We start from the raw sequence: 27,660 nt of genomic DNA, 5'->3' as shown, positions 1-27,660 counted from the left end.
CTGCTCTTCCTCCTTCTCTCTGCAGGTGGAGCTGATGATGGTAAACAGGACGGTGTGTGTGCTGAGAGAGGAGCAGCTGTGTCCTGATGATCCAGAGAGGTTGAAGCAGCAGCAGCTTGTGTGTAGAGACGCTCTGACTGGGCCATGTTACTGGGAGGTGGAGAGGAGAGCTTCATCCAGCAGTGACTGACAGAGGAATGAAGTGCAGATGACTGTCAGTGCTGCAGAGTGAACTGCTCTGAGAACAGCTCCACTGTCAGACACAATGTAGAGTCCAGCATCAGCCCTGTGTGTCCCTCTGGATCTGACAGAGGATCATCAGTGTATCTGGACTGCTCTGCTGCTGCTCTGTCCTTCTACAGTCTCTGCACAGTCTCTGTCTCACTCTGGAAAGATTTTACAACTTGTTGTAATTACAGAACGTTAATATGATATTCAAACATGTGATCTTCTCTTTATTTCTGAATCTTTACCAAATAAAGAAAAACCAAACTAACAAACAGAAGCTGTCGTGTCCTTTTTCACCACATCTGTGAATCTTTTCTGTGTTTTTCCTCTTTTCCTCCTTCCTGCAGCTCCATCTTCATCATTCTGTGTCCAGTATATGTGAACACGTCCAAAGCATCTGAGCCTCATGTTACCCGTTTGTGTGAGTTACGCCTGTCGTTGTGTTGTGGTGTATAAATAAGGGGCAGGAGACAGCGCTGGATGTCCGAGTTCTTTACTCTCAATTTCTGCAACATCTGCAATATCTAGAAATGCAAACCTGTGAGCTGTGTGTGTTGTGCGTCTGCTCGGCCACCTCTCCTCCGGCCATGCTGGAAGCAGCTGTGCGTTTGACAGTTTTATCGACTCGACAATAATCGAACAAATTAAATGTTCAAAAATATCAACTTAAGCACTTCAAAGTCAACAAAAAGCTTAAAACAATGAAATAATATTTCACTGACAAAACAACAGCTCATAAGAACGATACACAAAATAATACAGAAACAAACAAATAAAAGTTATTAACCAGGATCCATGTTTTTGTCACAAACACTGAATCAGCTGATTCACTCTTTATGTTTCTGAGTTTGTTTTGTGATTATAGTTCTGGTTTCTGTTTCTGTGTCTTCACTGTGTCCCACGTCTCCTTACTTTGGACTCTGTGTTATATTTCCTGTTTTACTTTGACAGTCCTGTGTTACTGTTTCCTGTCTCGTGTGTGTAATTGGTCCCAGCTGTGTTTCCCTCCTGCCTCCCGTTCCCTGATTACTAAACTGCGTCCACGCCGCCGGCGCTCCTCTCCACAGCTGGATTCCAGGATTTCAGAGCATCCAGCTGTGGTGAGTGATGGAGACACTTTCTCTGCTCCCTCAGTAATCAGGACAGTTTATTGAACATCAGAGGACATAAAGGACTGTTTTTCACCTGCCCGTTCTGAACCTGGACATTAAAGACTGCTGGCTTCAAGGACATTAATCCCAGTGTCAGCCAGCCAATAACAGCCTGTGTTTTTCAGCTCTTTAGGAGTCAGAAATGAGAAAGACACAGACTGCTAACCTCTCCCTGCAGGAAATAAGCTCCGCCTCTTCCTGTCCTGTATATGAGTGATTCTGACATGAGACACAATGAGTTTCCTGTTTATTGTGACTTAAAGCGAGCAGCAAAGACACTAAACTGTGTGTTTCCAGCTGAAGCTGCTTTTTGTGTTGCTCCCACAATCCTGTCTGAAACAGTCAGTGAGGAAAACTCAGTTTATGCTTCCAAGCTCATTGTGAGAGGGCACATTGTGTTCCTGCAAGTGCTGATTTTGTCTGCATCCCTGAGTTTAGTGAGCTGCCTCCAAGGACTTGTGAAGCCCAGTGTGTTAAGGCTGCATCTCCCAGATGTTTCCACCTTTCCAGCAGAGACGATAAATGTTCCCACAAAGGCTCAAAGACGGTTTGATTTTGTGAGTGTTGGCCTCAAGAGATTGCTCAGTGAGCACCTGAGTGTTTCTGGGACATCGGACACTAACTGGAACTTCAAGTCTGGTTCTGAAGCTGCACATGCAAAGACTGTTTCTGGTTGTAGAGACCTGGCTGTTCCAGGTATTGTAACCTCCCCAGAGGCTGAGCTGCTGACCTCAGCTGACTCTGGAGCCTTGAAGGTAACTAAGTTTGCACCGCTCGGGTGAGCCATCTCAGCTGCAACAGCCTCCACAGAGAGCTCACGCAAGCTCACCCAGCCTGCTGAGGATTTTATGCTGCTGCAGCCCAAAAGGCATCCTGAGCTGGCTGACAGCCACCCACAGCTTCAGCTGCCTCAGCCAGGGGTCTCCACACCTGCTGGCCCTGCATCTGCTCTGACTGGGGGCTCCGGAGAGCCGCGCCAGCCATCCATCTCTGCTGGGGCTCCTGTTTGAGAATGTAGGAGTGTAAACTTCAAATATCTGCTCGGTTTGTCAAGATATCACATATTTGCAAAAGTGCTCTGACGTTTTTGGAGACGTCTGTTACCCACCATCTGGATAGCTAACCGGGAGGTCGAGGGTCATTAGAGCCGGCGATAACAGCGGACTCCCGGCACATCGTTTTTGGACCCCCACGGCCTTTGGCTGTTCAGGTTTAAACATGATATATAAGTCACTTAGATCACGTAAAAATGTTATCGTTTGGCTTTTTTCAGTGTTGTTTGTTTGGTTTGGCTGAAGTTACAGTTTTCACACAGCTGAATAAACGTCAAACAGAAAAGTGATTAAGCAGAAGTGTGAGACGGTCGAGAGTTTACTCCTGTGTCCTGTTAGATTTTAGACAGCAAGGAGCAGACGGCTGAGTTTATTAAACTCCACCCAGACAGCAGTGACGCGGATCTGAAGGCCAGACCGTCACAGCCGCTCACTTCCCGCCTACCCGACCTTTGGAGGACCCGGCCCACGTAGACCTTGAAGGCCGGGTCCTCAGGAGGATGCAGCCTGTGAATTTGGACACGCCATGACACATGATGTTCTACAGCTGATGTGTTTAAATGAGCTCTACAGGTGATCAGACTTATTAACGTTACCAGCATAATAAACTGTCCTGTCACTGAAGGTGTCTGCCCAACAAGGACGTGGTGCTGAATGCATCCAGACCCCTGCTGACTGTCTTTGCAGCTTCGGTCAAAGGTACAGTGTCCACTGTGACCCTGAGAGCAGGACACAGCCAGAGGTGAGTCAGCAGTTACAAACTAAATGCTGCTGACATGAATCAAACTGCTGGATAACCCACTGCTCATGAAAATGGCACCTTTCTGTTGCTTTTTGAGATTACTGAGAATATTTGAATTGTGACTCAGATGGCAGATCCAGGCTCTCAGCCTCCAGCTGAAACTTCCAGTCCTCCCCCAGCCAGAAGCTCTGATGCTGGGCTGAGAGACTTTGATCCTTCCCTGGATCCAGAAATCCAGGAGGGAGAAGGAGAACAGGACCTCCTTCCTGATCTGGAGAGGCCTGAGGGAAAGAAAGATGGAGCAGACAGAGCTTTGAACAAATCCAAACCTCCTGAGCTTCACCTCCACAAAGGTGCAGACACTGATGCACAGATTCACATGTGACACCTGCAGCGTCCAGCTTGTGCCGCTGACATTATCTCCACTCTGATACAAGCCTCATTCACTCGCTCACACACGTTCATACAATCACCTTTTCCTCACAGTCACACACATGAATGTAATGAGGGGAACTCGGGGTTCACTGTCACTCCTCAGGATGCTTTGATATGCAGACTGGAGGCTCTGTGGATGAAACACCGACTGTCTGAACCACTCTGAAGTCTTCATGATGGACTTCATCCTGATTAACACTACAATACTTGTTAGAGGCCTTTTATATGTAATAATATTCTTTTCCATTAAAGCTCTGAACATTCTCACTCTTTCTTGACCAGGTGTGACAGGTGAAGGACACCGGCGAATAGGAGGACAGAAGCTGAGAGCCATTAGTCACATGACTTCAGCTGCTGCTGCCTCACCAACCACTGGCCCCTCGGTGAGTCTAGAGTTACAGCAGTGACCACAGGAAGTGCACACGTGTGATCTAAAGCTACATGTGGGCCTGTGACCATCAGTCTTCTCACTGTGGTAGACGGGTTTGTGAGTCCCTGTGATGCTGGGAGTGTCCAGGACAGTCGCTCCTGATCGGGTCTCTCATGGAAAGCTGGTCCCAGGAATTCCTGGAAAATTCTTCCACAAAAGAGAACTGGGAACATAAGTGCAGAGTGACAGAGGTGCTCAGCAACCCTGCTGTTATATGGGAATAGAACCAGAATAGTCGGCAACCACTTGAGTTAAGTTAGCCAAAGAGATGCGACTCAGACTGACTTCATCATGTTGGCAACGTGTCTGCATTGATAAACTCCAGTTATTGACAAATCAGAGAATAATTCCAGTCGTTCAGAGACAGATTGTGATTGTTTGGAGGATGTAATCGTTTCCCTTCAGGGAGCGTGTTGGACGCTCAGTGTCCGGGTGATTAGCTGGCTGATGCAACTACTTAGAATCAGTTTGTGAATATGAAGAAAATCAGTGCAGTCACTGGACAAACTCTGATTCTTCCTAGTTTCACTCTTGTTTCAGTCCAGTGTGACTGAGGTGGTAAAAAATGATCTGACTTTTAGCCACACAGCTGTCTGCTAGAGAAAAAGCCTTTGTGCACAACTTTCTTAAAGGCAAACGGCACCATGTTCACTGCAGCTGCAGCAAACGCAGCAAAGAGTGAAAGTTGGACTGAGAATGTTGTGACTGTTTCATGAGAAAGAGCAGGAAAACAAGCATCACACACCCAGACACAGTGCTGGGATTAGAATTAGACTTTAGAGCCAAATGTAGGACAAAAGCTTTAATATGAAAGAGGAAAACCCAACAACAGCCAGAGCATGAAGCTCAAATCTATACCAATCACCAAGAAAGCTGACAGGCCTGTGACACGTCAGAGACGCCGTTCAAATCATAAAGAAGTTGGTTTATTGACAAAATGTAAAAAACCAAAAGAATCAAGTCAACCTTCAGTTTCGAGCGAGTAGACCAATCAGGCACAGCAGCAGCTCTAGAATAAGCAACAATTTGATGTATTACAAACAACCTTTCATATACACACATACATATGGCTCATATGCTGTTTAAAAAGGGCTCAAAGACCCAACAGATTACACAAAGTACAAAAACACTTTCATTCAGACAACAGTCAGCTGTGCACGAGACAGAGAGCCGACTACAGTTAGTAACATGGACTCACTTTGTTTCAGACACGACACAAAGTAACACAAAGCCACAAAGAGCAGAAACATCAAAAAGGAGGCAGAGCAGCAGCAACTCTCCATGAGCTGTGAGGCTAACAGCCACCCACACTTCCTGTGATGCATAATGAAAACAACATTAACCTGAAGGATGATAACAACAGAAAGAAGTCTAAGCTAACGTTACACAGCGCTCACACAGCGCTGACTGTACAGGCCTCACACAGCTACGACCTGCATCCACAACACCTGATTCTACTGAACACAAACAAGTTAATGATATATGAGCAATCCAGGGAAGGCTTCCAGGAAGGTGAGGATCCAAAGACAGCTCTACAACAGCATCAGTCAGCAACAATGTTACTAATCACTGACTCTTTCATCCTTTTATACTCAATCAAAAAGTGCTGTGTTCACATTTGTTTCTGCTGAAATCCAGAGACTGAAAATGCGTCTTTTTAAAGTTTGAATAAACTGACTGAACTTCTCACGAGTCCAACCGTGAGGAACACTTCCCCCCATGACACATCACAGGACAACGTCTCAGTGGAGGGGGGACAGTAGCTCAGTTTAGGCAGTCACACTCAGAATCGATGCCTCCAGTCAGGGTCAAACGTGGTCCTCAGAAACCTGCAGATGTTTGGGCCAAGCTCTCACTGGTCTCTGCGTCTGTAGACTGAGCTGATGTTTCTCCAGGTGTCTGGTAAAAGGACGATGCTGCTGTCCAATGAGGCGAGGAGAGAAGTAGCCAAACAGGCGAGAGCCGTGAAGGAGGAACGGCGGGCAGCTCTGGATGCCCGACATAAATACCTGATGAGCAGGCTGGCCGACGCCAGCAGCCTGGAGGAGGCGGCGGTGGAAGACGCCATCGTCTCTGATGACAGAGTAAGTTCAGAGACGTGATCCTTCCTCAGAGTTGAACCTTTGAGTCATTAATGTCTGATTCTTCCAGTTCAGTCTGATCCATGAATTCTTTGCTGCAAACGGATCCAAGAAGCTGATTTTCTTCTATCAGGATGTCAAACAGGTAACTTTGATCACATTTCAATGACTGACACATGAAGGTCTAACCGCTCTTCATAATCTGCTGTCCTGTTTGTTGCACCGTACTTTGTATTCATATCTTTTAATATCTGCCTTTCTCCCAGAGTCTGTCCTCCCGTCAGTCTTCCTTTGTGGACGCATCAAACTCAGCTGTGGCTCAGAGGAAACTCTTCCTCACTACGGGGAACTCTGAGGTTGGCTTCAGCTTTTTATGTTTAGTTCATGTGAGAATCACAGAAAAATGCTGATATGAGTGGAAGCTTCTGCTGGGAAATTGGCAAAGAGCAGATTATTGAACAGCGAGGCAGACAGTTCATTTCAGTGATGCCAGTTTATTAGAAACGAGGACTGTGGGGCTGCTGGAAGTCAGGACGGCCGTTCTCTGGATAAACCTGACAGCTGAGGTGGAGAGCAGGATTTATCCACAGACGGCTTCTTCCAAGCAAATGTCCTGAACACACCTGAGCTGAGGGTTACACAGTGTGTCCTGTGTGATCTCTGCTTTATGGTGGTTGAATCTCACAAATGTGACCATCAGACCTGACGACTTATTTGTGATTTTTTAATTAAAAATATCCTGGGTGAGGTGTTTGGGGCATGTCCCATGAGGAGGAGTCTCCAGGGCAGACCCAGGACACACTAGAGAGGTTATATCTCTCAGCAGGCCTGGGAATGCCTCAGTATTGTCCTGGATATGCTGGAGGAAGTGGTTGTTTAGGGAGGTCTGGGATTCTCTGCTTAGACTGCTGCACCTGTGACCCGGGACCAGATAAACAGGAAATGGATGTTTGAAATTCAAAGAAATCCTCTTTTAATAATGAGGAAAAAAGACAGCAGGAGATCCATCGCAACTAACAAAACACTTCAAACACATCAATGCATCAACTTTAATCAACTTCATTTGGTTCAAATGAAGGAATCTAACAAAGCACTCACTAAAATGAAACACCAGTTAGTTTCCCGAGCTCAACAGGTCGAACACCTGAGTTTGGTTTGCGGTGCAGTTTTTATTTCTTCTAGATAACTTGGGTTATTTGCACAGGAAGGGTTTTTAAATGTATTTCTTAAGTACGATCTTATATGGGGGTTGATTTTATAGCATAACAGAATAATGTAATAACTCTAATAGAGTATAAAACATTTGCAGAATGAAGTACAAGGTGAAGAAAAGTCAGAACGTCCCTATTTGAAAATACAGTCTCAGAAGGTCAGAGATGGACAAATTCAGCTACAGAAACATGTGGCCATTTTTTTAAAGCCATAGAGCATATTACAGACGACACAAAGAGCAAACACTGTAAACTTCTAACCACAGACCTCACACAGCTCACACACGTCAGAGTGAAGCTGTCATTTCCTGAAGCTTCCACACAAGAGAACTGGCAACAAGGTGGAGTCCTCATGGATCACTAGCAGAGAAATGTGGGTGGGTGCCAGACCACATGGACTCGACTCACTTTATTTCATACAAAGGAGCAGACTAATGCTGTCATCCTTAAAGACTAACTAGAAACAAGCAGTGCGCTCGCATCGACTCGACTTGTTTTGCAAGTTTGAAGTGAGATGGTACTTTGGAGTCAGCCTCCCGAGATGATGGCTGGCTGGTTTTTGAAAAACATCTCATATTTATACAATGAGTAGCAGACTTTCCTGACTTGCAGAGGTCAACGTCCTCCTCAGTCATGCGCCATGAGTGGCACAGATACTATTCATCAAATAACTAACATGGCCTTGATTGTTACTCCAGAGACTTATCTGCGATGTAGCTTTATAGCATTTTCATTAGCAATCGTATGATTTGTGTTACAATGACCTTTGTGGACGGGCCCGGACCCCCAGGCCTCGTCCGTGACGCCGACGGTGAGCGCAACGTTTTTGTTTTCTTGCGCTTAAAATAACCTGATCAGCGTTCTGCCGACGGTTTGTTTACATTTCTCACATCTGTGATTGTTCACACGGGTTGGACACGAGCAGAGAGGGCTTTCAAGATGAAAAAGCCAACGTGAAACTTTAACGGACGACAAAGTTTTTCAATCAAATCTCCGTCACACCCTTCCTTGACCTCATCACGTTATCCACCTTAGTCAAGGAACAGTGGTTCGGGAAAATATGCATTTGTTTTTTGGACCAGTTTAAAACGTATCTCAACTAGTGATGTGCGGATCGATACTGAAATATCGATTCCTCCGATACCCGTCATTGTGTCCGGCCCCTTGGCGTGCACACTCACAACAATGGCTGAGCGTAAACAGAGTCATGTGCAGACGTATTTTACCTCCACGAACAGCTGAGACGTGGTTTGCCATACATGTGGCAAGAATGTGAGGTGTTGTGGTAACACCGCTGACCTGGTCAAACACCTCAGAGTGAATCATATCACAGAATATGACGAGCGTATGTTGAGGCGAACTGAAGAGGAGGAGAGGGAGAGGTGCTGCCAGGGCGAGACAGACGTCTCTCACGGAGTCCTTTAATGCTGCAGGCAGGCAACAAATAGCCACAACTTCAGGTTTTTCATTTCTATATGATAATTCTGCATCATTAAGTGATAAGAACAAGTAATCTGATGTCCTGTGATCATTACGACGCTATAATTTGAGATAAAATAAAAGAGAGTAAAAAAAATAAGTTTTTGTTCAGAGTATCGTATCAGATCAGTATCGTCGATACCACCCTGAATTTTACTTGGTATCAGATCGGAAAGGAAATCAGTGGAAATCAAATCCTGCTTCTACAGGTGTCCAGTTCATTCACTCTGACCCCTCCAGATAAGCGTTGCCAGTTCTCACTGTGCTGTAGATCACATTTTCTTGTGTTTGGGGTTATAACGGTTACTTTTGAGGTCTGTGTTATAAAGCAAGTTAATCCTGAATTTAACTGGAGAAGACAAATTCCCACTGCGTGGTGTAGTGCACAGCCAGGCATTCTTTACATTAGTTCGTTTGACAAAACCAAAAAGCCGAAAGTATTTACTTGGAGTTTGGTTTGATGAAATAAGTGCCAGAATCAGTGAATGCAAATGATTCCAATGACATGAAAACTGGTCGAAGGACAAATCCCTCAAGAAAAGCACGACTAGCACATTAAGTTTGTTTGTAATCATCATCATCTCTAACACCATGCGCACAACAGTGATTTTGTTACAGAACACTAAGATAGTAAAATCTGGGAAATGATGATATTTCTTTCCAAAACTTCCTGTCTGGAAGACATTAAAGCTGCTGTGCCACCTGCAGCTTCTTTCAATCTATGTTATGTGAATATATCTTTTTTTTGGGGGGTTGAACATCCATTCAAACTCACTCTCTGCCTAGCAAGTCTCATTCCCTCATTTCCTTGGGGTCCAGCTTCACATACGTGGCACTGAGCCTTTTCCTTTGTCACCTCTTTCTGCTACATGCCTAGCCTCCCAGTTTCTTGGTCTATTTTCTTCATTTCGCTAACTACACTTCTTTTTCTTTGTAAATCTCTTCCTTCAAATACTTTCAAAATCACTTTTCTTTTTTCCCTTTCTTCTGTGCAGAGAAGACGTCAAACCCCTTCTTGGCAGTTTATCTCAATAAAGCTGTACTATCCCAGCCATCTGGTAAGTCTTCCCTACTACCCAGAGCCTGTTTATACTCCTGCATGTCTCTGCCTTCACTCACTTCCTCTTCTTGATGTCCAAACTCATCCTTCAAACTACCATTTGATGCTGCATAGCTGCATTCTCCCTGACACCTCCTTGTCTCCTGTCTTTTTGATTTCACCTTCTGCATAATATTTAGTTGCCCTGTGTGCAGCTTCCTCCACTTTCATATATTTCTACAAGTTCCTCCCTGTTCTTGAAGTATGTGTGCACCACGGCCATTTCCACTTGGAAAATCTGCCCCACATCTGTCTTTCTAGATTTCTCTCCTAAACACCACACCTACCCAACACCTCATAACCTCTGTTCCCTTCACCTAAATGTCCATTGAAGTCTGTGTCAATCACCACTGTAGTATGTGGTCTCTTGCACACAAAATGTGTCTACCCTCCACCTCCATAATATGAGTCCGCCAGCCCTCCCATTGCCAGTCATAGTCCATAACAAGTCAAAAACATAAACAGCTCGAACGTATTATTTATTTAAAAGAGAGAGAGAGAGAGAGAGAGAGAGAGAGAGAGTAAGAGAGAGAGAGAGAGAGCTCAGTTGTCCTTGCTCTAGCATCAAGAGTCAGTGACTGGCTGTTCACTGCAGGCTCAGCAGTCCAATGGCCGATCAGCAACAACACAAATAAAAAAATAAGACACGTTCTTGATTATGACAACAAACCACATCCAAAAAAATATGACAGCAACACTTTAAGTTTTGTGTGCATTCATCATGTGCAACTCTGCAGGAAGTCTCATGTCAAGGATGTGTGGACAGGGGGGCTATTAAAAAGTTCCAGTATACAGAATAGAAAACCATCAAATGAATGAAATAAAATCTGTTGTCACAGTGGTTTTTGAAGGAACAATTACTTCACAGATGGACAGCCTCATTATATTTTAGTTAAACCTGATGATACACACTTCACGTCACCCTAGTTACATGTTTTTATTTGCCATGTGTATGTTATCCAAGGGAGGAAGAAAATGAAAAAGAAAACTTTTGATGTGTCCAGACATTTCTTCACATCAGCTGCCAGCAACCAGTTTCAGCATGTACAACTGTTGCAGTAAGTGTGCTCATGCAGACCAACTATGCTGGTCCACTGTTCTTAATGGTGCTGCATGTTGAGAAAGAAGTGAAACAAATGTTTTGTTTAACAAGTCCACTAGTGTTAGAATAACTTGGCATTTCCAATCTGTTTCTGCTGTAGTTCAATGAAAGGTTTCAGTTACTTAAGTTTGAGAAAAACCAAAAAAACCGTTGGCCAGCTTCCCTCAGGGTCACTCCACGGTTGATGACATGGTCCACTATTGTAGCTCTGATGTCATCAGCAATTCTATTTCTTACTCTTCTTACCCGTCCTCTCCCCCCTCCTCGTCCTCCTCTTGCTCCTCCTTGTCCTTGTCGTCCTCTTCATCCTACTTCTTCACCTCCACGTCCTCTTCCTCGGCCTCCTCTCACTCTTCCTGCTCCCTCCATTGTACTCCACACACAGAGCTTACCTGTATCATAGTGCTTAGGCTGATTGCAAAGTGAACTAATTATCTAAAAAAGCTTTCACATGTGGCAGTGTGCCAGACAGTTGACAAAATAGTGTAAATAATGGCCATAAATGTGTATAGTTTTGCTAGGAGTGCGTTGATCATTTGGAAATTGAGTGCAAAGCAGTGAGTTGTGTTTACAGTTCTGCAAAAAGAGTGCTGTGCAGTGGATTGTAGCTACAGGTTTGCAAAGTGTGTGTTACAAAATGGCAAACTGAGTGCAAAGCAGTGTTTGTGCTTTTAGTTTTGCACACTCAGTGAGTGGTTTTGCTATAAGTATCAATAGTTTTAGGAATTGTGCTGTAAGAATCACAGTTAGGGTTTAAGCATTCAGAAAAACCTGTAATAAACGCACACGCATGCGTCTTCAGCATTACTGGGTTTCTGCAGCTCCTGGTTTCCTGTTTAATACATTCACACAAGCAATCAAACGCTATGAATCGTTCCACAATGTTTGCAGTCACTTTTCTTATCCCTCCTGACTCAAGAGCATAAAGCGATCTACGTTAGCTCTGGGAATTCTGACGGTCGTTCAGTAAATCTTTGTTTAATCTCTTTATTTGCTTTTTGGAGAAGTGAAGGTACAAAAACCTCGTCAATCAAATTTGCTTCGGTGGACAGAAAACAGCCGTTGTAGACTGTTTGGGGTTACCTTTTATAAGTATTGAATTTTCAAAAGTGAAGTCAGTTCTTCTGACCAGGTTCAGACCAGGATGAACACAAGTATGATACTGGACCCACTAGAGAACTGGTCCCAGCTGTGGGTTCACCTCCTCCTGCTGAACTCATAGGACAGACTCTAATGTAGCATCACGTTCATCGGTCACTCCTGACCTCCTGTGAAGCATGACGGATGTGTAATTAATGACTTCATTATTTGGGGGCATTATTGCTCTAAAAATCATATTAATAGTATTATTATTATTGTGCTTTAGGCTGCACTGATAACGCAGAGGTCTCTTCTTCCTCTGGGCTGTTTAAAGGGCCAGTTTGTCCAAAGCTGTGTATATACCAGCTGCTGTCAGGCTTCAGATGTCTGCATTAGTCCACAGTCCACTGTTTGTAAGCCATTGCTTTACTGCAAAAGTTCCCATCTACTGTAAAGAAATGGAGATAAGCAGGCACATAATATGAAAAGGCATGCTGTAGCTGACTTTGTCTTTTCTGATCCATCGGTTTGTGTGGCTCTTTCCACAGGAGGGACCTAACCCACACTTTATTTACTTATATGATAAGTTTAGTGGAGTGTAGTGCAAAATACACAGTGTTTACTTTTAATTTAACAACATGAAGCTGCATCAAGTTTCCATGGTGACTGCTCAAGAAATTCTGCATTCATAAATAAACATCAGACTGTCAAAAGAGCTCATCTGTGCGAGACCACCGAGCTGAGAGCATTTTCAGGTCCAGATCCCCCGTACGCCATCGTTGGAGAGCAGTTGACGTTTTTCTTCCTGACTTTGATTTGAACACGTTTAAATGGAAAAGAGTCAAGGAATCTATAAGCCTATCAGGGTATGTGACGCTTTTGCTTTTACTGCATTTCAGTAATTTGAAGAATTTGATGTCGTTTTAAAAGTTGACAAACTGAAAATCATTTTAAGTAACAATGACTAAATTGCTATTTCTTTGACAGGTGTTGTTCAACACACGGATTTATGAAACAGCTGTAAAGATCTGCTGGTATCTTCCGGGCTACAAGGCTCAGGTTAGACCCAGATTCATGCAAACCAAAGCTGACAGAAAATATCAGGTCATTTCTGAGGACCTGAGAGTGGTGGTGATTAAATGTCTCCTTTACTTTTAGGTTGCGGTAATGACGGAGTTTCTCAGACTTCAGCAGGAAGATCTAATTCCACCGAACCTCACTGCTGAAGATCTGAGAGATCTTTTGGTGGAGAAGAGCAGGGAGACGCTCAGAGAGCAGTGAGTTACTGTCACACCTGAAAGTCTGTTTGTGATGACGTGTAAGTGCTGAGAGAAAACCTCTGCTTTGCTTTCTTTTGAAGGCTGTGGGAGTTTGAGTTAGAGGATTTTGACAAAGAGGAAGCCAAACCTCTTCTAAGGCTGGTAAGACGAGAAAACCCACAAGACTTTTTTTTCATTACGTGCACATAACCTTTACACATAAGCGCACTGTAAATGTGTTTTCTGTTTCAGGTGTGGGCGGTGAACGTCAGCAATAAAATGAGGGACGTTGAATTTGAAGCCAGGTTGCTTCTTCAGTTCCCAGAGGCCGTACCTCCTAAATTTCAGTGAGTCACATGTAACATACAGTTATTAACCCTGTAAGACCCAACCCATCAAAAAACAGCCAGAAAATTCAGATTCTTTGGAACTGAGATGTTTATCAACCCTTTAAACAAAAGCCACACATGAGTTCTTTGCTATGTCATGTTGTGTATGATTTACTTTTATTGTGTATTTATTTTTTGTATCACATTTGATACACTGGGTGTTTTTGGCAACCTTTTGTTAACGACAATGTTAACTTTAGACTAAAAAAGAGTTTTGTCCACAACATTTAGAAATTATAGCAAGTATTGATCATGTTGATGAGATCGAGGTCTCAGAAACTCATGTATGCTACAAAGGTGGTTACAGGGTTAACAGTCCAGCTACAGTGTTTCAATATTTAAATGATGCTTTGAATATGTTTAACAGATAACTCTTATCATGTTTTTCTACAGAGCACCTAAACTCCTCAGCGCGGTGAAGGATTACGTTGAAATCCTGAAAAAGAAGCAGCAGGAACAGCCTAACAGCAAACTGCTCACCGCGCAGGAGGTAGTGGTCGAGGTAGTTCCCCGCGTTCTCCAGGGTTTCTGGGAGCTTCCTCCTCGTCCCCTCCTAAACATGGCCTCCCAGAGTCTAAGTATCCTCTCCACCAGTGTCACCAAGGCCACTTTAGATCGTGTCTCCAAGAGCCTCACGGCGATGGAAACACAGGCCGTCTTCACCCGCTCTATCCGAGACGATCTGGTCGACAGCATCCTGACGGAGATTAGACAGAAATTTCCTGAAGAAATTCTGTCTATCCAAGTTGCAAACTTTGCACCCCTGTTGCTGAAGACCATTGCTGATGTAGCAAGGATCCGGATATGTGAAATCTTTGAGCCCCCTTCAAGTCCTGATGTGAAGAGCACAAATGGTGAGCGCTCCTCTGACGGCCTTTCAGTGGCAAATGTTCCACCAGCCGAAGAAGCTCTGTCAGAAAGTGTTGCAGAGCCCGACGTTCCCTGTGAGGAACTTCTTTCTGAGAGGGCATCCAGTCTGAGTACTCAAGACCTTACGATCGAAGGAGCTCTGTCAGAAAGTGTTGCAGAGCCCGACGTTCCCTGTGAGGAACTTCTTTCTGAAAGGGCATCCAGTCTGAGTACTCGAGACCTTACGATCGAAGGAGCTCTGTCAGAAAGTGTTGCAGAGCCCGACGCTCCCTGTGAGGAACTTCTTTCTGAAAGGGCATCCAGTCTGAGTACTCGAGACCTTACGATCGAAGGAGCTCTGTCAGAAAGTGTTGCAGAGCCCGACGTTCCCTGTGAGGAACTTCTTTCTGAAAGGGCATCCAGTCTGAGTACTCGAGACCTTACGATCGAAGGAGCTCTGTCAGAAAGTGTTGCAGAGCCCGACGCTCCCTGTGAGGAACCCTATGGCGAGTCCAAATCCTGTGTTGAAGGTGAAGATCATATGATCAACGGATCTTGTTCTGAAATTGGGCCGGTTCCTGATGTTCCCTTTGAGGAACCTTTTCCAGAACCTGAAGCCAGCATGAAGTCCGAAGACCGTCAGAGCAAGAAGAAGAAAAAGGGCTTCTTCAAAAGACTGAGAAGTCTGTTCTGCTGCTGTTGCAGACCAAAAGTCACCGACTGACACTGAAGCTGTGACCCAGTGTTGGTGTTGCAGTAACTCTAAATATGTAAATATGTTCCTTAATGATTGTTCTTCATGTTTTTGGGGGTTTCTTTAGTTTTCAGTGGGCTGGGTGTTTTTTCTCCTCCGTGTTCTTTACTTGATTCTTGTTCATAGTTCCTGATTTGTTTTCCTAGTTCTTGTTTCTTAGTTTGTAGTTTCTTGAGTCCACCTGAGTTTCCAGCAATAAAAGCTGCCGATTCAAGTTTCATTCCACGTAAGAGTCCTGTGTTTGGGTCCTACTACCTGCCTGTCACAGCACACCATGACAGAAACTTTATAAACTCATTCATATTTCTACACGAGTCTCCAGCTATGTTAAAGATTTTTTTTCTTTCAAACATTTGTAAGAATCTCTTATGGTTCTCAAAATACTTCCACAAGTCCAGTAAGTGTAGTGCAGTAACATATTGATGGTATTATTTTTAATAATTATTTATTATTTTTAATGCACTTTGAACTGAAACTGGTATATAAAATGTACTTCCTGTAGAAAATGCAGTGTGAATGCTAATAGCTGAATAGCTTGAGTTGAATTTTTATAATTGCTGAAATCTTTGGTGAAAAACATGTTACAGTTTTTGCCCGTTGCTTGAACACATTTTGCAAAACGTCGCTCATTGTGCCAAAACTCTAAACACAAGTAAACATGACACATCAAAATATACCATTCACATCTGTGCCAAACTGAAACTCTGCTGTCAAAACCTAACATTCCTCTGTCAAGATGTAACTCTGTTGACAAAATGACACATACTTGCATCACATGCAGATCAGATCAGGGGGACACACTAGTCTACTTCATATAAAACACTGCAGTCTTTCATTGTCATTGTTTATTCTGAAGGCACATTTTCAGGAGACACAAACAACCAAAAAAAGCAAATAGGCCTACTCAATATTGTCCACTGCAGCACCATCAATTCAGATAAAGCAAAACACAAACATAATACAGTAATAGAAAAAACACTATACTGTACACACAAAAAATCATGACAATTGTGCATACGTGGGCTCATGGATCCCGCCGTCTGTTGGGGTCTGGCCACAGGACCTCATCGACATCGCAAGCAGTGTCTTCTCCCGCTGGGCACCGGGGAAAATATCCTCTTGCATGTCGAAACCATCCATGGATTGCTGTCACCTGAATGTAAATAGAAATATATGTGGTGGCCCCTAGAGACAAAACACGTACAAACTCCAAAGCACATTTCTAGCTTGAACTGAACTTCCAAAACAGAGCTACCTAGAACAGCGGTCCCCAACCCCCGGGCCTCGGACTGGTACCGGTCCGTGAGTCGTTTGGTACCGGGCCGCGAGAGTTGAGGCTCAGGTGTGAAATGTCTGGTTTTCAGGGTTTTTATTGCTTTTCAGCGTTATTTTGTTATCGTTTTTATCATTAACTCGGTTTTCCTGGGTCTTTTCACGTGTGTTATGAATAAATCTTCTTTTTCGGTACCGGTACTAGTTTTATTTTGTTGTATTTATCCGCGACACCTTAAAGGCCGGTCCGTGAAAATATTGTCGGGCATAAACCGGTCGGTGGTGCAAAAAAGGTTGGAGACCGCTGACCTAGATCACGTAAATGACACAATTGAAAGCATGAAAGCATATGTGTATTGTTTGTGTATTTATGCACAAGCATTCATATATATTCAAATCATTAAAAAACAAAAGTTCATTTGCCTGTTACTACCACACACCAAATCTGGTCGTTGGTACTTGGTGAACTGAGAGACACAACAGCAGAGGTCACTATTAATGCTATAAAAGAGGCCTTTGCAAGACATGCAGTTGCCGAGACTGTGGTATCGGACAACAGGCCGCAAGTTTCATCAGAACAGTTCAAGCACTTTGCTAAAGAGTACCAGTTCACACATGAAACGAGCAGCCCCAGGTACCCCCAAGCCAACGGGGAGGCAGAACGCGCTGATCGTACCATTAAAGACTTGAGAGGACTGTGACTACAGCAGAGCACTGCTAGCGTGCAGGGCCACCCCACTGGAACATGGGCTCTCACCGGCACAGTTGCTCATGGGGAGACACCTGCGTACCTCTCTGCCACAAGCTGCTGCGAAGCTGGTGCCAAAGTGGCCCGACCTACAGGCTTTTCGCGAGAAGGATGAGGAGGGGAGGCGTGAGCAGGCAAAACACTACAACCGCAGACATAGAGTCAGGACAGAAGGTGTGGATTACTACTGAAGGAACCACTGGAGCAGTAGTTGGACCTGCCAGTGCTCCCAGATCTTATGTGGTAGAGACAGACAGGTTTTCTAAGGAGAAATAGGAGCCACCTCACACCAACAGGGACTGTTACCAGATCTGGTCGAGCGGTGAGACCTCGTGTAAGATTGGATGTGTAATTCTCTGAAGTTATCCATTCAGGCCCTATTCAAAGCTGGCTTAGGCTGTTAGAGATGTTTACAATTATGTGTTTCGTTTAAATGTAAGTGAACAAGTGAGAGATGTGTATCATTTTAACGTTTGATAATGCTCTGCATTCCTGTTCTTGTGAGCTGAGTGAGTCATTGTGAAGTATGTCTTTAGCTAAAAGGAGGTGTAGCAGGAGACTACTGTACCCATAAGGCTGTGTGTGTGTGTGTGTGGGGGGGGGGGGGTATGATCTAAATTATAATATTGCTGACTGTCTGAGGCAAAATTTCCCCAAATCGAATCGAATCGAATCGAATCATGGATTGAATCGATTCGGGCAAGGGCGTCGATTTGGCATGGACGGAGGGGACATGTCCCCACCAATATCCAGCGATTATTGAATTGTCCTCACCAATAATTTGTTCTCTTCGAGTAAAGAAAAGCAAACCTGATAGAAAGAAGAAAAAAAAAGATCTGTCAACGTCTCATTCACCCAGCGGTGCCGAAAGAGTTAAATTACATCCTGTGCTGGAGTCCTACCTCATGTGACAAATATGGCCAATGTGATTGGCTGAACCTTTCAGGGAGCTCCGTTGAGTTTTAGCAGCGGCAAGCCTGCGCTCCCAGGAGGAGAGGAGGACGGCAGCAAAGAGGAAGAACCTGGATATAAGAAAGTATTTTTCAGAGAAACCTGTAAGTCACTTAAAGCCAAGTTCACTCATAATGTCACGGTCTGGCTGGCAGACCGTGGGGGTGTAGGGAAGGAGGACACAGGCGCGGTGCTCTATGTACAAGCAGTGCGTTTATTTACAGCGATGGACAGACATGACAATAAATCCCGTGCTCTCCCGACTCCCGTGACGTGTCCTCTTCCCAGTGCTAGTGCTCCTGTCTCCGCTTCTCCGTGATGAGCACCCCGTGCTCGCTGTCCTCTCGTCTCCCCGTAACTCCTGGGGACATAAGAGAGAGGAAGCCGTCAGACACACAATAATGCAGCAGACTCAAACTAGGAACTGGTCGAGAGACTGACGTGAAGCCACGCAATGATCCAGCGTCGGAGAGAGCTCCACCACACTCTCAAATAGCTCCTCCGACAGGCCTGATCAGCTGCAGGTGTGGCCAATCACCTGCCAGGGCCACACACACACACACACACACACACACACACACACACACACACACGTCTACAAGCAGGGAGAACGAGGGACAGCAATACAAAATACATACATTATAATATTGGTCCATAACTGCTCAGGGTCCTGGGTCTGACACATAAAATGTGTCCGTCACAATAACGTTGCAGGCTATGCTAGGCTTTGGCCCACATCAGTCTAAAACTGTATGTAACCATGAATAACGTGTTTTGGAAACTAACAGCACAACATGCAGCACTGTTAGTTCTCTCAGTCTCAGAGCAGCGTTTCTAATTCTAATCTAAGTGAAGCTGTCAGAGAAAACAGCAGCCTCGAGCAGCCAGGATATTAGTTTACAGAGGCTGTTAGAATTATATGCCTAACGTTAAAATGTTGGTGACACAAGAATTTCATCTTAATGGCACTGACGTATTCATAGGTCATAGTTATGATTTTGCAAATATTCCACCTTGTAGTGCAGTTTGCACAACTTGTTTTAAAAATGCACTCAGCCTACAAACATTACTGATCAGTCAAGATCTGCACAAAGTGACAGACACACTGAAGCAGCTCCACATTTTATTCTTATTGTCATGTATGTCCTATTTGTCAGGTGACAGAAGAAGCAACACAAAGCTCAGAGAGCAATGGTGACACAAGATCACAGGTGGAATTGGATGATGACGCAGAATGAGAAGAGCGAAAGTGGATCGCTAAATGAAACGGATGAACCAGAACTGGTTTGTAAAAATGCTGCAGCTTCAGTGGTGTGGAACTGGTTTAGCTTTCGTCCGTCAGATACACAACAAAGCACTATTTTTGGTAGAGCATGCTAGCGGGCCGTCGTTATTACCGTGTTGTTTGGAAAATACGGCGCACTTAAAATCAATCCTTTGATTTTTCTGAAAGTCGACAGAGCCCCTTATAACCCTGTGTGCCTTATGTATGAACTCTGGTTGTGTTTACTGACCTCGAAACGATTTTATGTGCACGGCGCTCGAAAATCTGTCAGATGTTTCAGTACGACTTTGCTAAGCTACCACCGCTTGATGGATTGTCGGAGCGTTACGGCTGTCGTAGGCAGGAGCCTCGCGGAGTGAGCCATGTCTCCGTGACGACCAGGACACAGCAGTCACGGACGATTGGCTGTGCGGCGAGAAGTAGGTTCAGTTCGTCTATTTTGTTGACGACCGACCGTGCGCTGGTCAGAAAGATGCTCGGGAGCGGTGGTTTGAAAGGCTGCTTCTTTAGCCTGGCCAGCAGGCCCGACAGGCATCCCCGCTTTTGTTTGCGTTCCTTCCGCCGCCTGCGTTTCTTGGCAGAGCCGATAACAATCCACGGAGCACCCGATGTTCTCGCTATCTCCGGGGGGATGTTGTGCACCCTCTGATAATCACTGGTAATGGGGATCTGGCTGTTATATCCGATCTTGCATAATTCCAGATGGTTGTAGGAAAATTTGGCTTCACAATAAGGAAAACAAAAGAAGAAGAAAAAGTGGAGAAACAAAAAAGAAAGGCACCCAAGTGGAGAGCATAGAGCCGCTGCGTCTGTGCGCGCCGCCATCTAGTATACTTCTTCTAGTACACAGCCTGGAGGTGTGTTTGGGGTCATTGTCCTGTTGAAAACTGGTCCCTAAATGCAATTTCTCAACGAGAAGTTTGGGCTCGGGTGAGTCTGCGTGCTGAAGATATCTACCTATTCGGAACCATGGTAACAGGGTTCTGGCTGATCGGAGCTGGCTTGAGAAAGCGGAACCGGCTGTTCAAACCCCCACAAGGCTGCCCGCTGGGATTGGAACGATGGGAGAGGCGTGAGTTTCTCAAAATGGGCTCATTGAGTCAGCACGGATAAGATCTTGGAGAGACTACGGCTGCTGTGGATACTCAGAATAAGATCTCTGACTGCAGACTGGATACATCTCGGAAAGGCTCGCTCGGAATAACATCTCTGGGCACAAATTGGATGACATCTCGGGGAGGCACACTGCCGTGAGTTCTCAGAATCGGCTCCTTGAGCACAAGAATGACAACATCACAGAACGCAAGTATGGCGAAGCTCGCGGCTCTCCAACGGGAGATTGAGAGACCAGTGTTGGACTGTAGAACTGCTTTGAAATTCATATGAGCTGTTCGCACTAAAGTAAAAAGCACCATCACTTATGCGGATACCCCTTCAGCCCCAGACGTGGGCTCAAGGTCGGAGCTGAACAACACCCTGATAACGACTGTGTTGAGTCTGTTCCTTCCCATTCCATGCAAGGCCACCTGGGTTGGCTGGAAGACTGTTTACTTAGCCTGGCAGGGCGAAGGACACTGTCTCAGCTGAACCCTGGACACGCACACACATACAGGGAGTGCAGAATTATTAGGCAAATGAGAAGGGGTGTGGTCTAATGACATCAACACCCTATATCAGGTGTGCATAATTATTAGGCAACATCCTTTCCTTTGGCAAAATGGGTCAAAAGAAGGACTTGACAGGCTCAGAAAAGTCAAAAATAGTGAGATACCTTGCAGAGGGATGCAGCAGTCTCAAAATTGCAAAGCTTCTGAAGCGTGATCATCGAACAATCAAGCGTTTCATTCAAAATAGTCAACAGGGTCGCAAGAAGCGTGTGGAAAAACCAAGGCGCAAAATAACTGCCCATGAACTGAGAAAAGTCAAGCGTGCAGCTGCCAAGATGCCACTTGCCACCAGTTTGGCCATATTTCAGAGCTGCAACATCACTGGAGTGCCCAAAAGCACAAGGTGTGCAATACTCAGAGACATGGCCAAGGTAAGAAAGGCTGAAAGACGACCACCACTGAACAAGACACACAAGCTGAAACGTCAAGACTGGGCCAAGAAATATCTCAAGACTGGTTTTTCTAAGGTTTTATGGACTGATGAAATGAGAGTGAGTCTTGATGGGCCAGATGGATGGGCCCGTGGCTGGATTGGTAAAGGGCAGAGAGCTCCAATCCGACTCAGACGCCAGCAAGGTGGAGGTGGAGTACTGGTTTGGGCTGGTATCATCAAAGATGAGCTTGTGGGGCCTTTTCGGGTTGAGGATGGAGTCAAGCTCAACTCCCAGTCCTACTGCCAGTTTCTGGAAGACACCTTCTTCAAGCAGTGGTACAGGAAGAAGTCTGCATCCTTCAAGAAAAACATGATTTTCATGCAGGACAATGCTCCATCACACGCGTCCAAGTACTCCACAGCGTGGCTGGCAAGAAAGGGTATAAAAGAAGAAAAACTAATGACATGGCCTCCTTGTTCACCTGATCTGAACCCCATTGAGAACCTGTGGTCCATCATCAAATGTGAGATTTACAAGGAGGGAAAACAGTACACCTCTCTGAACAGTGTCTGGGAGGCTGTGGTTGCTGCTGCACGCAATGTTGATGGTGAACAGATCAAAACACTGACAGAATCCATGGATGGCAGGCTTTTGAGTGTCCTTGCAAAGAAAGGTGGCTATATTGGTCGCTGATTTGTTTTTGAATGTCAGAAATGTATATTTGTGAATGTGGAGATGTTATATTGGTTTCACTGGTAAAAATCAATAATTGAAATGGGTATATATTTGTTTTTTGTTAAGTTGCCTAATAATTCTGCACAGTAATAGTCACCTGCACACACAGATATCCCCCTAAAATAGCTAAAACTAAAAACAAACTAGAAACTACTTCCACAAACATTCAGCTTTGATATTAATGAGTTTTTTGGGTTCATTGAGAACATGGTTGTTGTTCAATAATAACATTATTCCTCAAAAATACAACTTGCCTAATAATTCTGCACTCCCTGTATTTGCTTTCGTAGCTGGTGGAGACGGATGGCATTGTCTGCCCTCACTAGGTCCACAACGGCAAGTTCCTGCTGTTGTGTGAACAGGCGTTGGCGTCCTGCCCCAGAAGGTCTTCGAGTCATTCTAGAGAATTCTCATAGTCAGGCCATGGTTGATGACATGGTCCACCAAAGTTGCTCTTATATCATCAGAAATATGGGTCTGTGCGTGGCCTCTTCGACGACCTCCTCCTCTTGCTCTCCCTCCATCCATGCTTGCAAAGTTCTTTAATTGGCTAAACTGAGGGCTTTTTGTAGTTGGCTAATTGGTGTTCAGTTTTTCAAGTACGTGCCTTCAGGTGTGTATTGAGTGGTTGCAATTACCCGATGTGCTTTGTATTTTGGATGTTTTCCAGGGTGGCACCCTGAAATTTCATTTTGTGAACGAAGTGTCTTATGTGTGAAATAGAGTGTAGTATGCAGGACCATGTGTGTTGCATAATTGCAACTAGGGTGCAAAGCAGTGCTTTTGTTTAAGGTATGGGTACATGTGTTTGAGGTATGGTAACAAAAGCTTCAAGTTCAAGAGCAGACTGCAGCGGACTGTACGGGCAGCAGATAGGATCATCGGCACCCCCCTGCCGCTCAAGAACCAGGAAACGGGCAGGGAAAATCATCACAGACCCCTCACACCCTGCACACAGACTTTTTGATCTGCTGCCCTCTGGCAGACGGTACAGAAGCCTGCAGACCAGGACCACCCGACACAGGAACAGTTTCGTTCCCCTCGCCATCTCCCTTCTTAACACTTGACCTGTCACACTGCTCCCACTGCCAGACTGCAGCTGCACCTTATGTACATTTGTAGTATTCATTCCACCTCATTCATTTCTGTATTTTATGTATATACGTTTAGATTCGTTATTTATAGTTGCTGTTGTGGATAAGGCGTAGCTTTGGGTCACGTGGTGTCGGTAATAGTGATTGCTATATCATCTGTTCACGTCCTGAGGGAATTTTTGTGAATGAGTGGGTGATGGAGGAAGTCGACTTTTGCTGACCGCTCAAGCTTGGAATGTTTTGATCACTGTTTTTCTACGGATTTTAAGGATTTGATAACAAATAAAGGAGTTTTAACCTGGAACTTTGACTTACGTTTTAAACAGCGGGCGCGTCAACATTATTCCCCTATTCAGCTGCTCGGCGACTCAAAGGCTTGACAGTCGCCAATAGTTGCCTTACACAGCTTTGTGTATGTATGTGTAGCAGACATCTACTAACGAGAGAACATGTTTTATCATCATAAACACGGTGATGTGAAGCATCGTTAAAGTGTCACTTCAGTAATGTTGACTCATGTTTTTAATAATGACTTTAAAACACTCATTTCTGTGGTTTATTTTAAGTTTACAGAATATAACATGTGGTAAGACGACGAGTTTTACTTCTCACTGTCCGTGTTATGTGTATCTATTTATCATGTACGCTACTTTGCCGAAAATGTTTCATTGTGTTCATGAAATAAACCAGACTTTCACTGTCTGCATCTTTTACTGTTTTCTGCTTTTGTTCACTCCAAGTTTGACAAACCTACAGATATCCAGAGTTAACTCACTAACAATGTGGAGCAGTCTCAGTGTATTTAGCTGCTTTTTCCCTGAACACAACCAACTGAGAGAAACGCCTGTAGGCCTCACTTTGGTCATTTTGAACGCTGAAGGAGATTTGTTCCATAGACACCTTATACTAGTGTTTCCTGCACTACTATGTTCTATTTAAATCCAGATTCCTTTTATAGTTTGCAGTGAAATTTGTTAAACCGTTGCTTAATGGGACAGAAGTACAAGTCACTCTTTACTAACACATTTATAGATGAGTTTATTGCTGAACGACACAGCTAGCAGTCTCACACACTCTTTAGGTTTTTCAAGTTTTGTGTGTAATGGTTTAGTCTATCAAACCTTACCCTTTTCTCCCCAGTATCACAACAGTGTGACTCCCAAAGTACAGATCAGTAAACAACCAATGATTCTAAATCCAGAACAGAAAGATACAGTTGGAAGATGAATGATTGCGTTTTTCTGATGTGTAGTAAAACGACCCCCTCTTCTTCTTCTCTGTGTTGGTGTTGTTCCTGACTACAGAGAATTGTTTTTACTAAAATGAAACATTTTCAGATGAAAATGTTTCATTTTATTTCACTGTAACACCCCCTCAATGCCATTTTTAGGATATTCTTGGTGATCCCATGTTTTCATATTTGTGCTTTTGGCACTGAGGGTATCTGATACGCACGTTGTCACTGTGTTTTGTGCTACCAGCTGTGAGGGCTCTGCTTTTGCTTTGAGCAGTCTGTTTTTATTTTGTCTCGCGAGTGTGTGTTTTTCAAACCAGATCCTCCTCAGTTTGATTTTGTTACCACAAACTTTGTGTGAAGTTCACAACAGAGGTAAAGAGATTTAAACACACCAGTTTAAGGACGCAGCGATTGGACCAGCTGCACAGGGCTGGTGAAGCAGAGAGTGTCGGGGGAGATGTGCAACAGAAGCAGAGGGAACATTTTACTAGATGATAAATGGCACATTTAGGTGATTAAGGATTTGTTGACAAGATTAAAAGACACGTCCGTCAGAGTTCAACAACATTACAGTTTGATTAAATAAAAAGTTTTTAAACTACACAAGGTTCATTTTCTCCTCTGATAGTAAGCATATTAAACATGTCAAGAAAGAAAGAGTATAAAGAAAAATAGTAAATGTGTGTCTAATTAAACTCTTCCTGTGAACCTTATATCATCCTTTAATATGTTCGGTGTTACAAACTTGAAGAAGCACAGAAAAGATCATCAGACATTAATCTAATCAGTTTTCAGCCTTCATTCATATTGAAAAGTTGAAATCTTCCCTGCTAGACCCAAGTGCAGCGTTTAACACCGTTGGCCAGAACATTTTATTACAGCTATTATTAAATGGAGAGTCCTCTTCACACACTGAGGTTAATTATGAAGCTCCACAGGCTTCTGTGCAAAGACCAGTTCTGTTTACATTATACGTGCTTTAGAAGACATAGCATACATTTTCACTGCTATGCATATGATACCCGCTTTTATTGGTTAAACTGCCGGGATGTCTTAGACACATAATGAGCTTTAATTTTCTGCTTCTAAGTTCAGATAAAACTGAGGTTATTGTAACGGGGCGTAAAAATCTTAGAAACACTGTGGCTAACACGATCCTTACTCTGGATGGCATCGCCTTAAGCCGCCTGTTGCAGTCATTTGGCACATTATAAGTCAAATTGAAGCACACGATCCCAAAGCACAACATCAACATTTATTTATATACAAAAATGAAAATTCTTTTTACAGAAAAGAATTGTAACTTCACAATATTGCATTAAGATGAGCAGACAGATTTTAATCTCAGCATCGTGCACACAGATTTTTCAGGACACTGGAAGAGTTCCTGCCGTGGATTTAGATGTTAGTGTTGTGTGGATGATCCCATTCTGTCATCTTTGTGTTACTAACACTGATGCTTTTACACTTTAGGACCCTCGAGACCTCTGCTGCTCAGCCGTCCTGATCGCTGCCTCCACTTTAACCAGAGGCTGTAACCTCTGATCATTTCACCTGCACCGGCAGTAAAACTCTTCTCCAGAACCAAACGTGCCATAAACCCATCACAGCTTCATCATCAGCTCAGTCTCAGCAACATGCAGACGACCGAGCAGCAGAAACTCTGCAGGGAACGTCTGAAGTCTGTTCTTCAGTTTTCCCAGCTCACTGTTTATTGAACATGAGACAGAAAAATAACTTCACCTTTAATGTGAAACTTTTATCGCCTGTGACATGTTTGCAGGAAGTTTTCATGCTGTGATTTAGTGTCACAGCCATAAATATCACACAAGGTAAAAACTACAAGTCCCAGCATCCTCTGTGTTTAGGGAGGAGCAGTGAAAGTGAAAGTGTTGCTCCTCCGTTCAGAGCAGCAGGAGGAGGAAGGTGGAGCTGAGGCAGGCGAGTGTTAACATGAATATGTTTCTTCTTATGACATAAAATAATTCCACGCTGTTCGTGTCTGTGGGTGAAACGTGAGGCCGGTCGGCTCCTCTGAGCGCTGGTTTCCTGTAAGTAGAGAGGAAGTGAGTTTAGCTGAGAGAGCAGGAGGAGAGTGAGAGCTGTGCTGAGGCAGGTGAGTGTTAACACCGCTCTGACATTACTGTGTCTCTGTGGCGGGAACAACAGGCTCCGTCAGTGGAGGCAAAAATAATCAGACTTTGGTTTTTCAAAGGAAACTACTTTATGTTGGGAGAAGCCGCGCGCTCATTGGATAACGACTTGTCAATCTCAAGTTATTAGCCAATGAGCGCGCAGGTTCACAGTAAGACCCGCCCTTATCTCGACGTGTTTTAAAACTAAAATGGCGACAGAAACTCGGTGAGTGGAGTTCAGGCTGACTTTATGAAAGTGCGACGTTTGAGCCACTTCCTGTTCTCAGTCCCGGCGTCCTGATCACCGAGGTTTCTGTTGCTCTGATATCTGATATTGATTATACCGGTAAACAGGCTGTAGGCAGAAACATCAGGTCTGATCTGAAAATCCCTTCAGAAACAAACTTTAAGAGTTTTATGTCCGTGTGAGGCCGCACGCTGATTGGATAACCACCTGTCAGTCTCAGGGTATTAGCCAATGAGCGCGCAGATTCACAGTAAGACCTTCGTCATTCTTGTAAACTAAAACATCGACAGTAAAACTGTAACGTGTCCTGTGATCTATAAACACTCTGTGATGAATAAGCTGAAGTCATTTTGAGCCTGACAGTAGTTTCCTGTCACAGAGCAGAAGCTGCAGGCAGTTTTTGGCACCTTTATATTTAATTTATTCCAAAATAAATCAATAAAGGTAGAAAAGAACTCTCAGTGACATTAAAAATCTATTTTTAAAGACAGATGTGACCAAGTGCAACAAATATAAGATGAGATGTTTACAGATATTTGAAGTATTGATCATATGTAGAACACAGAGCAGGTCC

At 44.2% G+C, this 27,660-nt stretch overlaps 2 protein-coding genes and 2 long non-coding RNA genes across 4 annotated transcripts in view; 3 read left to right on the top strand and 1 right to left on the bottom strand.

The window, feature by feature from the left end:
- LOC308394299 (uncharacterized protein) overlaps nt 1-27,660 on the top strand; it is a 1,060,216-nt gene that overhangs the window by 607,984 nt on the left and 424,572 nt on the right. The window lies entirely within an intron of this gene.
- On the top strand, nt 6,094-10,414 carry LOC308394327. The gene is made up of 3 exons (XR_013971195.1): nt 6,094-6,264; nt 6,386-6,475; nt 9,805-10,414. It is a non-coding gene; the product is annotated as an uncharacterized lncRNA (long non-coding RNA).
- Nucleotides 13,611-15,700, top strand: LOC308394307 (uncharacterized protein). Its single transcript, XM_080878565.1, has 2 exons — nt 13,611-13,696; nt 14,132-15,700. Exons 1-2 carry the CDS (start codon nt 13,629-13,631, stop codon nt 15,309-15,311), a joined length of 1,248 nt encoding a protein of 415 aa, XP_080734691.1. The 5' UTR covers nt 13,611-13,628; the 3' UTR covers nt 15,312-15,700.
- Nucleotides 18,286-18,883, bottom strand: LOC308394330. Its single transcript, XR_013971199.1, has 3 exons — nt 18,754-18,883; nt 18,535-18,673; nt 18,286-18,383 (listed from the first exon to the last, which is right to left on the bottom strand). It is a non-coding gene; the product is annotated as an uncharacterized lncRNA (long non-coding RNA).

The sequence above is a fragment of the Rhamphochromis sp. 'chilingali' genome (assembly GCF_963969265.1).
Source record: "Rhamphochromis sp. 'chilingali' genome assembly, chromosome: 3".
NCBI lineage: Eukaryota > Metazoa > Chordata > Actinopteri > Cichliformes > Cichlidae > Rhamphochromis > Rhamphochromis sp. 'chilingali'.
Note: the sequence above shows the minus strand (reverse complement) of the source record. Positions and strands in the feature narration are given on the sequence as shown.